The sequence below is a fragment of the Zophobas morio genome, unplaced genomic scaffold (genome assembly GCF_036711695.1).
Source record: "Zophobas morio isolate AGI-343-1 ecotype UQ-CSIRO unplaced genomic scaffold, CSIRO_AGI_Zmor_V1 ptg000011l, whole genome shotgun sequence".
Lineage (NCBI taxonomy): Eukaryota > Metazoa > Arthropoda > Insecta > Coleoptera > Tenebrionidae > Zophobas > Zophobas morio.
Genome location: NW_026972116.1, coordinates 1,951,762 through 1,965,181, shown reverse-complemented (window position 1 = coordinate 1,965,181; position 13,420 = coordinate 1,951,762). Strand labels below are relative to the sequence as shown.

At 31.9% G+C, this 13,420-nt stretch overlaps 2 protein-coding genes across 2 annotated transcripts; both read left to right on the top strand.

The window, feature by feature from the left end:
- The first annotated feature begins 271 nt into the window (after positions 1–271).
- Positions 272–1,193, top strand: LOC135126641 (GILT-like protein 1). Its single transcript, XM_064052680.1, has 4 exons — positions 272–378; positions 429–569; positions 631–804; positions 870–1,193. The coding sequence occupies exons 1-4, from the start codon at positions 328–330 to the stop codon at positions 1,110–1,112; spliced, it is 609 nt and encodes a 202-aa protein (XP_063908750.1). The 5' UTR covers positions 272–327; the 3' UTR covers positions 1,113–1,193.
- Positions 1,194–1,309: 116 nt separating this feature from the next.
- LOC135126640 (GILT-like protein 1) lies at positions 1,310–13,351 on the top strand. The gene is made up of 4 exons (XM_064052679.1): positions 1,310–1,420; positions 11,635–11,772; positions 11,820–11,996; positions 12,050–13,351. Exons 1-4 carry the CDS (start codon positions 1,367–1,369, stop codon positions 12,338–12,340), a joined length of 660 nt encoding a protein of 219 aa, XP_063908749.1. The 5' UTR covers positions 1,310–1,366; the 3' UTR covers positions 12,341–13,351.
- The last annotated feature ends 69 nt before the right edge of the window (positions 13,352–13,420 follow it).

Below are 13,420 nucleotides of genomic sequence, written 5' to 3'. Positions count from 1 at the left end.
GTCTAAACAACTTTAAATCAATTGTTTCAGTACATTCTAAACAAAGTAGAAAACTAAAACACAAAGGAATATCTATAATTTTCGTTTTACTTTTAACCTTGAAACTGAAGTATCATTTTCGAATATTTTCTATTTTTAGATTGTATTAAATGTCATATTGAAGTGAATTCTGTATTAAAAATACCTACTAAGAGCCATCTGAAGTGTTTAATCAGGCTTTGAAATAAAAATTAAACCATTTTACTGATAAGCTGATAAAACAAAAATATGCCTCCTTCAAATGGGTATAAATTGCTTCGACACCCGTCACTTTGCTATTAAACAACAATGTTGCTAATTACATTTATTGTTTTTACAGCTATTGCTGCTTTGGCTCAAGTAAGATTTTTTTATAATTGTAATTTTTTATTTTATTTTTGATATTTCAGGGAGATACTTTGAGTGTATCAGTGTATTACGAGTCTCTTTGCCCCGATAGTAAACAATTCATTACCACTCAACTCTATCCAGCTTATGAACAAATTTCCAACTATTTGAACGTACAATTTTTTCCTTATGGAAATGCTGACGTAATTATTTTTGCAAAAAATAACATACCTGTCTAAAACAACAGCGTTCTTTCATTTGTAGATTACCACCTCAGAAGACGGAACTTTAAATTTCACCTGTCAACACGGTCCCAATGAATGTTACGGCAATGAAATTCAAGCTTGTGCCATCTCAATAGATCCTCAAAATTCTATTCAATTTGTTGATTGCGCTATGGCCAGTGATGACGCAAGTAACGATGAAAATTTGCAACAAGTATGTATTTTTTTTAAATGTATTACGGTTATCCGTGTAATTTTATATATTTATTTTTATTTTAGTGCGCCGAATCTAGTGCAATCTCTTGGGACTCTATTAAGGAATGCATCAGCAGTGGTTTAGGAGATCAGCTTTTTGTACACTACGGGGAACTTACAGATTCGGCACACATAAATTTTGTGCCAACAATATTTTTCAATGGTGTTTTCAATGAAACCCTTCAAAATTTAGGACAGTTCGATTTCCTACCAACCGCTTGTTTGTTATTGAATGAAGAACCCAGCGCTTGCTCTTCAACAGAATAAATAATTTGTAGTTTATAGTTCATTTTTGTTCAACGAGAATGTATTTTATTTGCTTCAAATAAAATGGAGACTATATATTTAGTTGCAGTGTTTGCTTATATGAATTATCAAAAATTTTACGATAATCAGAATCACCCATTCATAGTAGGCATCTTACAGCTAAATTAAACACACTAATATCCTATTACTTCGTTGAACAGTTGTTTGACTGCGTAGTCGTACATCGACTGTTGCAATAAACGCACTGTTAAAACATGAAAAATTTAATTTTTACTGTGTTAAGTGTGGGTGTTTTTTTAATATTAACGGTAAGAATAAATACTGAAAGAGCAAAATTACCTTAATTTGTTATTAGTGTTTACATAACTATTAAATTTGTGAATTTTTGTAAGTTAATTATTTCACCATAAAGTCTTTTTTATTTGTATCGGTTATGTATGTTTCTTGTCTGATAAAATCGTCACTTTTTTTTTTGACTTTGGGGCCAATTTGTAGTTACCAGTTTTTCTCGATGAAGTTCGCATTTATATATAACTTTAACTTCTCATCATTTTTTCCGTTTATTTACTTTCCTTGCTAATTTCGGCATATGTATGTACATTTGTGTAGTATATTTCCATCATTTTTGCTTTGCTGTTTTTTCTGTATCGTTATTTTAGTTCTTTTATAAAAAATAAGAGTGATGCCAGTTAGTAAATGAGGAGATTTTGACTAGTGGTTAAAAAGGTCATAATACATCCTGTTTTTCAAAAATATGTCCACAAGAATAAATTTTTGCAGTTTCATTTTTCTCGTTTTATTGTTTTTAAATAGCTGTTTATAGTATAAGTAAATAAAGATGACTTCAATTTTTTTTTGTTCACGTGTATCATACATTATTTTTTTCCAGTTTATCAGAATTTTCAAAAAAATTATTGCGAATTTTAAATTTTTTTACTTTATTCGTGTTGTCAATAGCAGTGTGAATAAGTGTTGTCGTAAACATTTTATTCATCCTTTCGATTAAACTGTACTGTTTTAATAATGAGATTAAAAATGTAAAATGAGCATTTTGTGAATAGGAATTGGAAATAATACTTTATTAAACATTCTAATTATAAGAAACGTTATAATTCTAACAAAACATGTGGCAAAATTGAAAAAAATTGAAAAAAAAAGTTAATTTTTTACTAGTTCTAAGCCAGTAAAACGTTGACCCGATATCCGTACAAAAGAAAACACTTACTTCGCGGAAGTTTAACGTACGAAAGTTTATAAACAAATTTGGTTAAGTGTCTACTGATAAATAAAATGGGTTTTATTTAATCAGCACTATCATAATCTGTTTCACAGAATTTTATGTTTATAAAGTAGGTTATTAACTTACACACATTGTAGCTATTCGTAGTTGTTTACACTAGCTTGATAAAATTATGATAATATATTAATAATTATTATATTACAGAGCATTTGATTTGATACAAGCATCTAGCTTTTCACAAAGTGTCAATTTTAATAGAGTTTTAGTTTTCTTTTATACGTTATAGTTCATATTTTGTCATTTTTAGTGTTTTTTACATTCCATTAATAACGTAATTTGAAGTGACTTCAAATATATCTTTCTAACAGACACACAGTAATGTATGTACAGGCAACAAAATTTATTTTGGAATAGGTAATGTAATTTTTTACAGTTGCCTTGAAGTGCATTTTAGCTTGAGTAATTAAAAAAAAAAAAATGGTCAAAAGTTGTTTTCACAGAACTTCCCTCGCTCTTGAAGTACAGTGAAACATATCCAGCATTTGTGAAAAATTATAAAATTAATTTTTTGATTTTGCGAATTTTATTTTTTTATGGGGACCTCTATAAATTGAAATAAACATATGTAAATATGTAATGTTAAAGTACATGTAAAGTAGCGTGCTACGCGTATGTTTCAAATGAGTTTTTAGTTTACAAAATTTTGTGATGACGTCATCAACATTTTTGTAAAGACATGTACATGTATCAACTTGGATTGGTGCAGTGTAATACTAATAATAAGAGTATTGTATTCCCAAATCTTCGGGAAAAGGGAGTGATCCGTTCTTGATTTTAATTTTAATCAATACAATAAATAAAATAAATCGATTCATTGATGAAGTTTTCTGAGACACCTTCATAAGCAAATCTGAAAAATATTAATGCAGTTTGCAAGATTTCAAAGCATTGAGTTTTGCAGTTCCTCATTTATTCAATAAAATAAATTGACTCTTTCATTAATTTTTGTTGAGTCAATTTATATAAGTAATTCTAAAAACTATGAGTGCGTTGATAAACGATAAGTATGCAGTCATAATATTTTGCAAATTTCAGACAGGATTTATTCGGGAAAATTTTTAGGTGGGATAAACAAATATATTTTGATTAAAAATTTACCGTGCTTATGATAACTTTGAAACATCTGCAAGATTTCAAAGCATTCACTTTTGCAGATTCAAAATGAAATTGCAGTTACATATAATTTTGATTTTTTTTACAGAAGTTTCGGGTAAAAACACGGATTCATAAACTATACGTGTAGAACTATGTTATTTTATACAATTTAAGACCTATTTACTATATACAATTTTGAGGTGAAGGCATCACATTATTGGTGGGGATGATTAGACAAAGTTTAATTAGTGTTTTACCATCTATATGATATTTATAATAAACATATAAAATTTGACAAAAATTACCTGTCTAACAAAAATCGTGACGGACGGTAGACAGATAGACATCAGACAGATGGAAACTCTAGCAGTCATGACCCATCGAGAAAATATGAAAGCAATACAATACTTCCTTAACTTACGCTCAGGAAATAAAAACTAATATTTTTTATTTTTAATGGAAATGATTTTTGTTTTTTTTTTCTTCTGCTTCCGGTGCCTACCAAATTGTTACAAATTAAACTGCTTAATCTATGAAAAACTGCTACCCAGCTGAATATCCCAAGTTTGTAAAATTTTCAACTTTTCATTGTTCGTTGTAGTTTGCAGGAATTACCTGCTAAAATCCGCAAAGTCAAATTTTATCATTTTTCGAAACTGCTGTTTATGTTTCATTATAGGTACTTCAGGAGCGAGGGAAGTTCTGTCGAAACAACTTTTCACCAATTTTTTCTGCATTGAATTTTGGTGCAAAATGTAGATTTTTCTGTTTCTATAAAGTTTTTGTCAATTAATTTAGAAGGTCATTTATTTTATTACGCAAAAAGTGGCAGCTCGGCTATCTGACCGAATACGGTGATCATTAATTCTGGTCTAAGGCCAGAGCACCCTATTGTAAACTTTGCATAAATTTTGGCTGTCTCTTTTTAAGTTTCAATTTTAAAATCCATGCAAATAAAAACAACCGTGAAACTAAATGGGTCAGAAACTAGACGTGTAATAAGCAACGCGTGGAATTGTACCTCATACGCTAGAACCAGTGCTGTCCCGGCGATAGTTTGATTACAAATATATTTTTCTTTTGGACTATTTCAACATAATATAATGTTTCAAGATCACAAATCTGTGGTCCTGTGGTTGAAAAATTAAAAAGGGCATCGAGTATTATTATTTGAAGTAATATAGTAATACAGGGTGTCCCAGAATTCGCGCCATTCCCGTGAATGACATGTTCCCTGTCCCGAACTGTGCCGTGATTCGCAAAAAGAATTGTCCAGGCTTTAACCGTGTGAGAACTGGAAGGCGATTAAGTTGACCAATAGAGAGGCTGCTTTTATATCCGAACGTTTCTATGTTCAAAGTTACCTATGCCAAGAACAAAAAATCGGGTAATACTAAAGTTGAATGAATTTTTTCCGAATCCCCCTCCGTCAACAAAAGGAAACAGAAGTGTGGTTATAAATTTAATCATTTTGACAATTGTTTGTCATAAACTGTCACGAAGTTCATCACTGACCTGAAGAGATGCTTCTGCGCCAAAGATGACTGATTAATATACACAGAGACGTCAAGGTTTACTTTAAGGCAAGTAGCATGGGACAGAAGTTATTTCTGCTGCCATTCTAGTTAAATTGTGTTTAACTGGGCTGTACATGTCATAAGAGAAGCTGTTTCATTTCATCGTAGGCAAGTAATACATTTGTTACTATTCTACATAGTGTAGATACCGAAGAGCAGGTATTAGAAGTCATTTTCTTAGAGCCCCGTGAATAATGTGTTGTTCTTTTTAACGAAAATTAGTACATTTTCAGAATTCACTATGCATCATATGCCTGATATTAAGTTTATCGTTATTTCTAAAAAAGAGTACCACATGTCCATTCAAAGAACGTTATTAAGTGTACTAAAACATAAATATCGCTTTTGATTAATCGGTGCTTATGATTTTCAATAAACAGTATCAATTTTTACTGAACAGCTTTGTTGCTGATACCTAATCTAAGCAACGAAAAAAGAGACGAGATTCCACTTCTCTGGTGTATTAAGATCATAGGTATGTGCTGTGGTGTCAATCATGTGGGGGAGATACTGAAAACTGAGACTTATTCAAGAATAATATTGATGTTGCACATGATGATTCAAAACAGTTTCTTTAAAGTTGTGAGTACTTTCTAGAGATTGAAAAGATACGAATAAAAATTATAACAAAAATCGTTTAGTTGCAATTTTTGTTAAGAACAATACAAACTATAAACAAATCAGTACCAATACCACTAAGTTATTGATGTCTTATTCATACTAGTATAAAGAATATTTGGAAATGATGTTAATTTATGGAGAATGTAAGGCGATCAGGTAACACAAACGGCCCCACTTAAAAAAACAGGAACGGAGTTTAGTGATAATTTTATCAGATGCATTAAAATTTTTACCACAGTAGTACCATTGATATATTCCAGCCCATAGATTAATAGTAAATCGCTCCTGATATGCTCTCACCCTAGTGAGATGTGGATTTGCGTGTGCCCAGAAATGCCAATTGTGTGCATTAAACATTCCTTCTCGGGAAAATGAACATTCGTCGGTGAAAAGAATGCGCAGTGTAAAATCAGGGTTTAGTTCATTTTGTCGCAGTAACCATTGAGCAAAATGTACTCGTCGCGGGTAGTCGGTTGGTCGCAGATGCTGCACTCTCGTGTAATGGTAAGGATGCAGTCTTCTCTCTTGAAGAATACGATGAGTGGTCGATCTTGAGCATCCACTCATTTGCGCTACGTAGAGGACACTTCTCCTAGGATCCGCTTCCATGTTTTCTAACACTTGCTCTTCAGCACCTACACGTACATTCCGTAGAGCCCCAGCACGGCCTTTCCGACTAGGTTGAAAAGATCCATCTTCTCTTGCTCGATGTAACAATCGGTGAAACACATGTTGGTCTAGGTGCCGACGATTATTCACGGGGCTCTAAGAAAATGACTTCTAATACCTGCTCTTCGGTAGCTACTCTATGTAGAATAGTAATAAATATATTATTTGCCTACGATGAAATGAAACAGATTCTCTTATGACATGTATAGTCCAGTTAAACACAATTTAACTAGAATGGCAGCAGAAATAACTTCTGTCCCATGCTACTTGCCTTAAAGTAAACCTTGATGTCTCTGTGTACATTAATCAGTCATCTTTGGCGCAGAAGCGTCTCTTCAGGTCAGTGATAAACTTCGTGACAGTTTATGACAAACAATTGTCAAAATGATTAAATTTATAACCACATTTCTGTTTCCTTTTGTTGACGGAGGGGGATTCGGAAAAAAATTCATTCAACTTTAGTATTACCCGATTTTTTGTTCTTGGCATAGGTAACTTTGAACATAGAAACGTTCGGAGATAAAAGCAGCCTCTCTATTGGTCAACTTAATCGCCTTCCAGTTCTCACACGGTTAAATCCTGGACAATTCTTTTTGCGAATTACGGCACAGTTCGGGACAGGGAACATGTCATTCACGGGAATGGCGCGAATTCTGGGACACCCTGTATAGAACTCGTTTGTCCTTCCCGAGCGTAAGCAAAGGAAGTATTGTAATCAAGTCCGTCGGCCGACTCTCTACTTTTATGTTTTCTCGATCTTTCATGACTCCTAGAAGACGAAGAAATAGGTCTCCTATTACCGTCTGTCTGTCTGTCTGTCCGTCTGTCCGTCTGTCCGTCTGTCTGCCGTCCCGGATTTTTATTAGACAGAGAATCTCCGAAAGTACTGGCCCGATTGTTGTAAAATTTTATTAGGAATATCATGTAGATGGTAAAACGCTAACCAAAATTTGCCTAATCATCCCCACCACTAATGCGATGACGTCACTTCAAAATTGTACATAGTAAATGGGTTTTAAATTGTATAAAATCACATAGTCCTACACATGTAGTTTACGACTCTGAATTGAGTTTTTACCCGAAACGTCCAGATTTTTGGAAAAAAAATCAAAATTATAAAACAACATTTTGCAATTTAATTTTGAATCTACTAACCCGAGTGTTTTGAAATGTTGCAGATGTTTTAAGGCTATAAAGAGCATCATAAATCTTTAGTCAAAATATATTTGGTTATTCCCTCCAAAAACTTGATGACGTCAGATCAAAAGTTTGCCGAATAAATCCTATCTAAAATGTAGAATACATATATGATGAGTCTGTACTTGTGATATATCACTCCATTCATATTTTTGGATTTGCATATACAGGGTGACTCAAAAAAATTAATGAATGCGTAAATTTATTTTACTGATTTACTCAGGAACTACAAAACCGAATGCTTTGAAATCTTGAAGGGGTTTTAAAATTATCATAAGCATGGTAAATTTTTGACCAAAATCTATTTGGTCATCCCCCCTAAAAAATGTATGACGTCACCACAAAATTTTGATGAATAAATCCTATCTAAATTGTACAAAATATGATGAGCCTGTACTTGTGATTTATCACTCCATTCGTATTTTTTGGATTTGCATATACAGGGTGACTCAAAAAAATTAATGAATGCGTAAATTTATTTTATTGATTTACTCAGGAACTACAAAACCGAATGCTTTGAAACCTTCAAGATATTTTAAAGTTATCATAAGCATGGTAAGTTTTTGATCAAAATGTATTTGGTCGTCCCCCTTAAAAAATTTATGACGTCACCACAATATTTTGCTGAATAAATCCTATCTAAAATGTACAAAATATGATGAATCTTTTCTTGTGATTTATCATTCCGTTTATATTTTTTGGATTTGCATATACAGGGTGACCCAAAAAAATTAATGAATGCGTAAGTCTATTTTATTGATTTAATCAGGAACTACAGAACAGAACGTTTTGAAATGTTGCAGATGTTTTAAGGTAATAAAGAGCATACTAAATTGTTAGTCAAAATATATTTGGTTATCTTCTCCAAAAAACTGATGACGTGAGCTCAAAAGTTTGCCAAATAAATCCTATCTAGAATATACAAAATATGATGAGTCGGTACTTGTAATTTATCATTCCATTCATATTTTTTGAATTTGCATATACCGGGTGACTAAAAAAAAAATGAATGCGTAAATTTATTTTATTGGAACTACAAAACCGAATGCTTTGAAATCTACTGCGAAAAAAAAACATAATAGGCATGCAGTCGTCACATTTCCGTCAGGGAGGGAAATACTGTCGAAACTCTTTAGACCAATTTTTTTACTAGCTGTAAACACTTCTAGCGATGCACTGGCTACGACCTTGTGGACCAGATCAAGGCGTCCCCGCTACTCGCGGTAAAACACACCTTACTTCAACTGGGGGATTGCAGCGGTGAAACAAATTCCCGCCTACTGGTAATAAGTAAAGAAGTTAGACAACGGCAGAATTTTAAACCGCAAACAATTTTGCATTCTCATATAATATAATAAAATTTTTAACTGCATAAATGCTATAATATTTTATCGGTTTCTGTCTATTAAATCTGTGTTACATTTATAAAAGTTGGCTGGTAGATAACCCACAACTGTATCCTGTATGTAAAATCGGTAAGGTAATATTATTACCTTACCGAAATGTTAATAGTCAACATTTGTTAAGAAATTGAAAAGCAATGAATGTGAAAATCAATAAATCTAAGTAACTTTATGTATTCAAACAGAAGAAAACTGTAAATAATACCTAATAGTTTAATATAACAATGAGAATACAATTCATGGATGACATACCCAATTTCTTCCAATGGAATTTATTCATGCCCTTAATTACATGTGTATCACAGCGATATAGCTATTTATGGTCCAACGAAAAAACAGTTTAGCACACGAAGCGAAGATTTTTTCCAATTTCGGAAAATTTTTGAAAAAATTTATTGTTTAGGTAATCCATATACAGTTAGGGACACGGAATTAAAGGTCACGCTTTAAATTAAAGGATATTTCTTAAAAAAAATTAAAATATTTGGATATTTTTGTCTGTAATATTGTAGGCAGCCATGTAAAACCAGACACTTACCTGACATTTCGTCAACATGCCGCAGTCCACAATTAAAGAAAAAGTGGAAATGCTCACTGATGGACACATTAAAAGCTTATAGAGAAATTGCGCAAAATTTTGCTACAGCATACCCGTATCGTCCTATACCCCGCAAGAGCACAATTCAAAAATTTTATGGCAGAGATATAAACACAGGTTTTCTCGATCACGGACATCAAAAAGGCAATTTCAGTGAAATTTTCTTTTATTTCCTTCATTTATGTTTGAATTCCATCATTCTGTTTTTTTTTTTCTAAAAACTGCAGTAATAGGTATTTAATGGCTAAATTAAAATTATGCTGTCAAAAATGACAAATTAAAGTGATAAGTCAAAACCTTTTATGATGTACCAACATTTTTTAATCAAAATAATTTTAATTTTTTAAAGCACAAATTAATAATTTACTGCAAAAAGTGGTAGTGGAAATTAAAGTAGAACCCTAAGGCTAGTTTCACCGAAAAAATCGTTTCTGGGCTTTCACCCTAACAAAAGTTAACATGGGGTCTAAAATTTAACATGGGAATCCCTATGGCCACTTTTAAAAAAGATACACTGTATATTGCTAGCATGGTAAAAGGGTTTTTACTGGTGGACAGAAGGATATGACTGGCAAGCAGCAGGCGAAGAAGTCACATTTTGGAACCAGTAAAACCGTTACTATGCGTGTATTGTTGAATATTTTATTTATTCCTCACTTGTAAATAACTAATTATTCCTATAAATTCGGATATTTGGAAAAAGAATCGTGTGAGTTTTAAACGTGCAACCTTAGCACGGTACTTATTGTGTTGTTTAATTGTGTCATTTAGATTTATCGATTTATCGTTTCCGATTTATTAAAATGAGCAAGCTATATTATTAACAAAGCAGCAAATGTGACTGGAGGTTCGTTGCCTGAGAAATCTTCATCTTTGGCTGAAATTTTTACAGGCTACCCAGTTAAGAGATGTTTTCAAGTTGTATATTGTGACTTGATAAATTGATGTTTAAAGTCTATTTGTTATAAGAATTCCATAGTCTTGTAAAACCATAACAAATAATAAATATTTCTCAAACGTTACTATTTTTGTCTCACTTCCTCTCATCACGGTTGAGATGATACGTATTGCCTAGGGGCGGTCCTAAAGATCTACTGGAAGATGCGTACAAAGCAGAAGTTCTCAAACAAAAAATACTCTTTTGTTGAACATGAAAAGGAGATGTTTAATGAAATAGATGAAATGTAAATTTTAAGTTAGTGTTATGTTTAATTTTCAGAATACCTTACTAATGGGAAAACGCATTAAGACTGTACAAGTGGACGGTGGAAACTGTTTATTCGATTTTGCATTTTGCCTGCAACAAAACTGTTACTACCATTTTTTGTTACTATCCGTCGGTGTGAGTTCGCAGTAAAGAAATACGCAGTGGACTTAATTAGCGTATATATTAAGACAGTAACAAAACAAGTGTTCTTTATAAGTTATTCCTACGAACTAAAGGCACATATGTCTCGAGTGGCCAGATTGCCCCTCGAGGGTTGAGGGCGGTACGACCCGAGGCGAAACCCGATATCGGTCGAGTCTGCATGAAACGAAACAAAAACATAACAGACTGTTTGCCAATCTCTGTCAAATTTCGGGTTTCACTCCGACAGGCGGAGCGAGAGCGCACATGCGCTTAAGTTAAAATGAGATAGCGTTTTGTTGTTCTTGTTTCTCACGCAAAGTATCGGTGGCGGAAAAAAAAGAGAATGAGTTTTACAATATCCTGGGAAAATGATAACAAATGGAGTACACAAGTGAGAAACAAATAAATGTTGTTTAAATAAACAATTATCAAAAACATTTTTTAGATAGTACTTTCTAATCCAAAATGAATTGAATGTGTTCTTTAAGTCAATAGAGTCAGATAGAATCAGATAGAATCAGGGGAAGTTAATGCCTTAGCTTTTTATTTTGTTCTTGATTTTACGAATTCACTCATTATTGGTAAATTAATAAACAAATATTTAAAGTCTAGTCTAGTTAAAGGTAATTACGAGTAAATACATAAATAATAAATGTTGTAAAAAATATATATCATTTGTGAACTAACAACGCTAAGCGTATATTGTTTTAGGAAGGAGTGAAGGTATCTTTATATTATGAGGCCCTCTGCTACGATAGTTCAAGATTCTTAGCATATCAGCTTTACCCCGGTTACGCAAGTCTTAAGAACTATATTCAGTTAGAATTAATTCCATTTGGCAAAGCCACAGTAAGTAAAAATAAATGAATTATTGTTTGTTTTACAAATAATTTCAGCACAATTTCTATAATAACAAATGGATTTTCGACTGCCAACATGGTCCAACCGAATGTAAAGGCAACAAATATCAGTCTTGTGCCTTAGCTCAAAATAGTGGTCAAGACAAAGATCTGGCATTTGTTCACTGTGTGATGAGAGAAACAAATCCTGCAGATGTTGCGATAATGGAATTTGTATGTGTAAGAAAATCGGAAAAAGTGTTGATAATTTATTAAATATTTTGTAGTGTGCTAAAAGAATAAATTTGAACTGGGAAAAAATTTCCAAATGTGCTAGAAGTCATCAAGGGGATGATCTACTCGCTCATAATGGCAATAAAACAAATAATTTGGAACCAAATATTTCTTTTGTGCCGACAATCGTATACAATGATGAATTCGACGACTATCTGCAAGAAAGGTCACTTGTTGATTTTGCTGCTGTTGTTTGTAGCAAAATTAAAGGAGAGAAGCCAACTGCGTGTAGAGGAAAGAGATTGCCAGAAAGGAGAAATTTCCAAGACTATTTTTCCGATTGAAAGATGATTTTTATTTCTAATTTTTTAATTCTTAATCTAATTAATTAAATGAAACTTTGTATAGTCGTATATGTTATCTGAAGTATTTGTCGACAGACATTAGTGCACTCGAGTTAGATTAAATCTGTCCACTCGGCATGATTCAGCAGATTTTTCGGAAAATTTACGACTCCACGTATAATCAGTGACTATAAATAAAATTTTTTGTTTTATTCTTAATAAAAGTCTTTATTATAACATTAAATCGCTTACAAAATTAATCAATAGAAACATCTTTCTTGAAGAAAAAGTTAGAGTTCGGATTTTCGTGAAAAATTATAGTTTTGTGTCAGTATTTTTGATAGTTTACGAAACATAAAATCCGAAATCTAACGAAACAGTTAACAGTTTATATAATTATTATTAACGAAATAAATTTTATAACTCAAATCACAGCTTCAAGTTGATGAGAATTTTATAAATTTAACAAGAGCTTTTTATTGATGGGTCAAAATGTTCCTTTTATTTAAATTTAGTGCTTTAAGTTGTTAGTGTGTCCCTAAAATCTGAGATAAATTCGATTAAAGTTTAACAAAAATGTTTGCAAAAACTCAACATTTAGAACACGCCTTTAGTTTTTACTCGGACCACATTTTAGGACAATACTAAAATTTTTTGGTTAACAACGTTAGAGTATAATACCATCGATGTTTGTTTTTTATCAAAACTCTAGTTTCTAAACTAAAATTAAAATATAAAAAAAACTAAAACTAAATTATTAAAATATATAAATCCCATTAGGTACATAAAAATAACTTATTAATTTCTAAAAAATAAAAAAAAATTCGTCGAAAGTTATTTCGGCAGAACTTCCCGAGCCCCTGAACTACAATAAAACAACTTTTTCGAAAAAGTATAAAATTTGATTTTGTGAATTTTATCTTTTTTATGAGAAATAATAAAATAAAAGTATACCTAGATGTAATGTTAATGTAAACGTAAGAAGCGTGTTACGGGTATGTTTCAAATGAGTTTTCCTTTAAAAAATTATGTGATGACGTCATCAACATTTTTGCAAGAATATCTATATTAATTTGGACA

What these genes read in the sequence shown, in the direction of transcription:
- LOC135126641 (XM_064052680.1), top strand. Translation starts at nt 328, where the DNA reads ATGTTGCTAATTACATTTATTGTTTTTACAGCTATTGCTGCTTTGGCT. An exon ending in CTATTGCTGCTTTGGCTCAA is followed by an intron (nt 379 to 428) that starts GTAAGATTTTTT and finishes TTGATATTTCAG; the next exon opens with GGAGATACTTTGAGTGTATC. An exon ending in ACGATGAAAATTTGCAACAA is followed by an intron (nt 805 to 869) that starts GTATGTATTTTT and finishes TTTTTATTTTAG; the next exon opens with TGCGCCGAATCTAGTGCAAT.
- LOC135126640 (XM_064052679.1), top strand. Translation starts at nt 1,367, where the DNA reads ATGAAAAATTTAATTTTTACTGTGTTAAGTGTGGGTGTTTTTTTAATA. An exon ending in GTGTTTTTTTAATATTAACG is followed by an intron (nt 1,421 to 11,634) that starts GTAAGAATAAAT and finishes ATATTGTTTTAG; the next exon opens with GAAGGAGTGAAGGTATCTTT. An exon ending in TTCCATTTGGCAAAGCCACA is followed by an intron (nt 11,773 to 11,819) that starts GTAAGTAAAAAT and finishes AAATAATTTCAG; the next exon opens with CACAATTTCTATAATAACAA.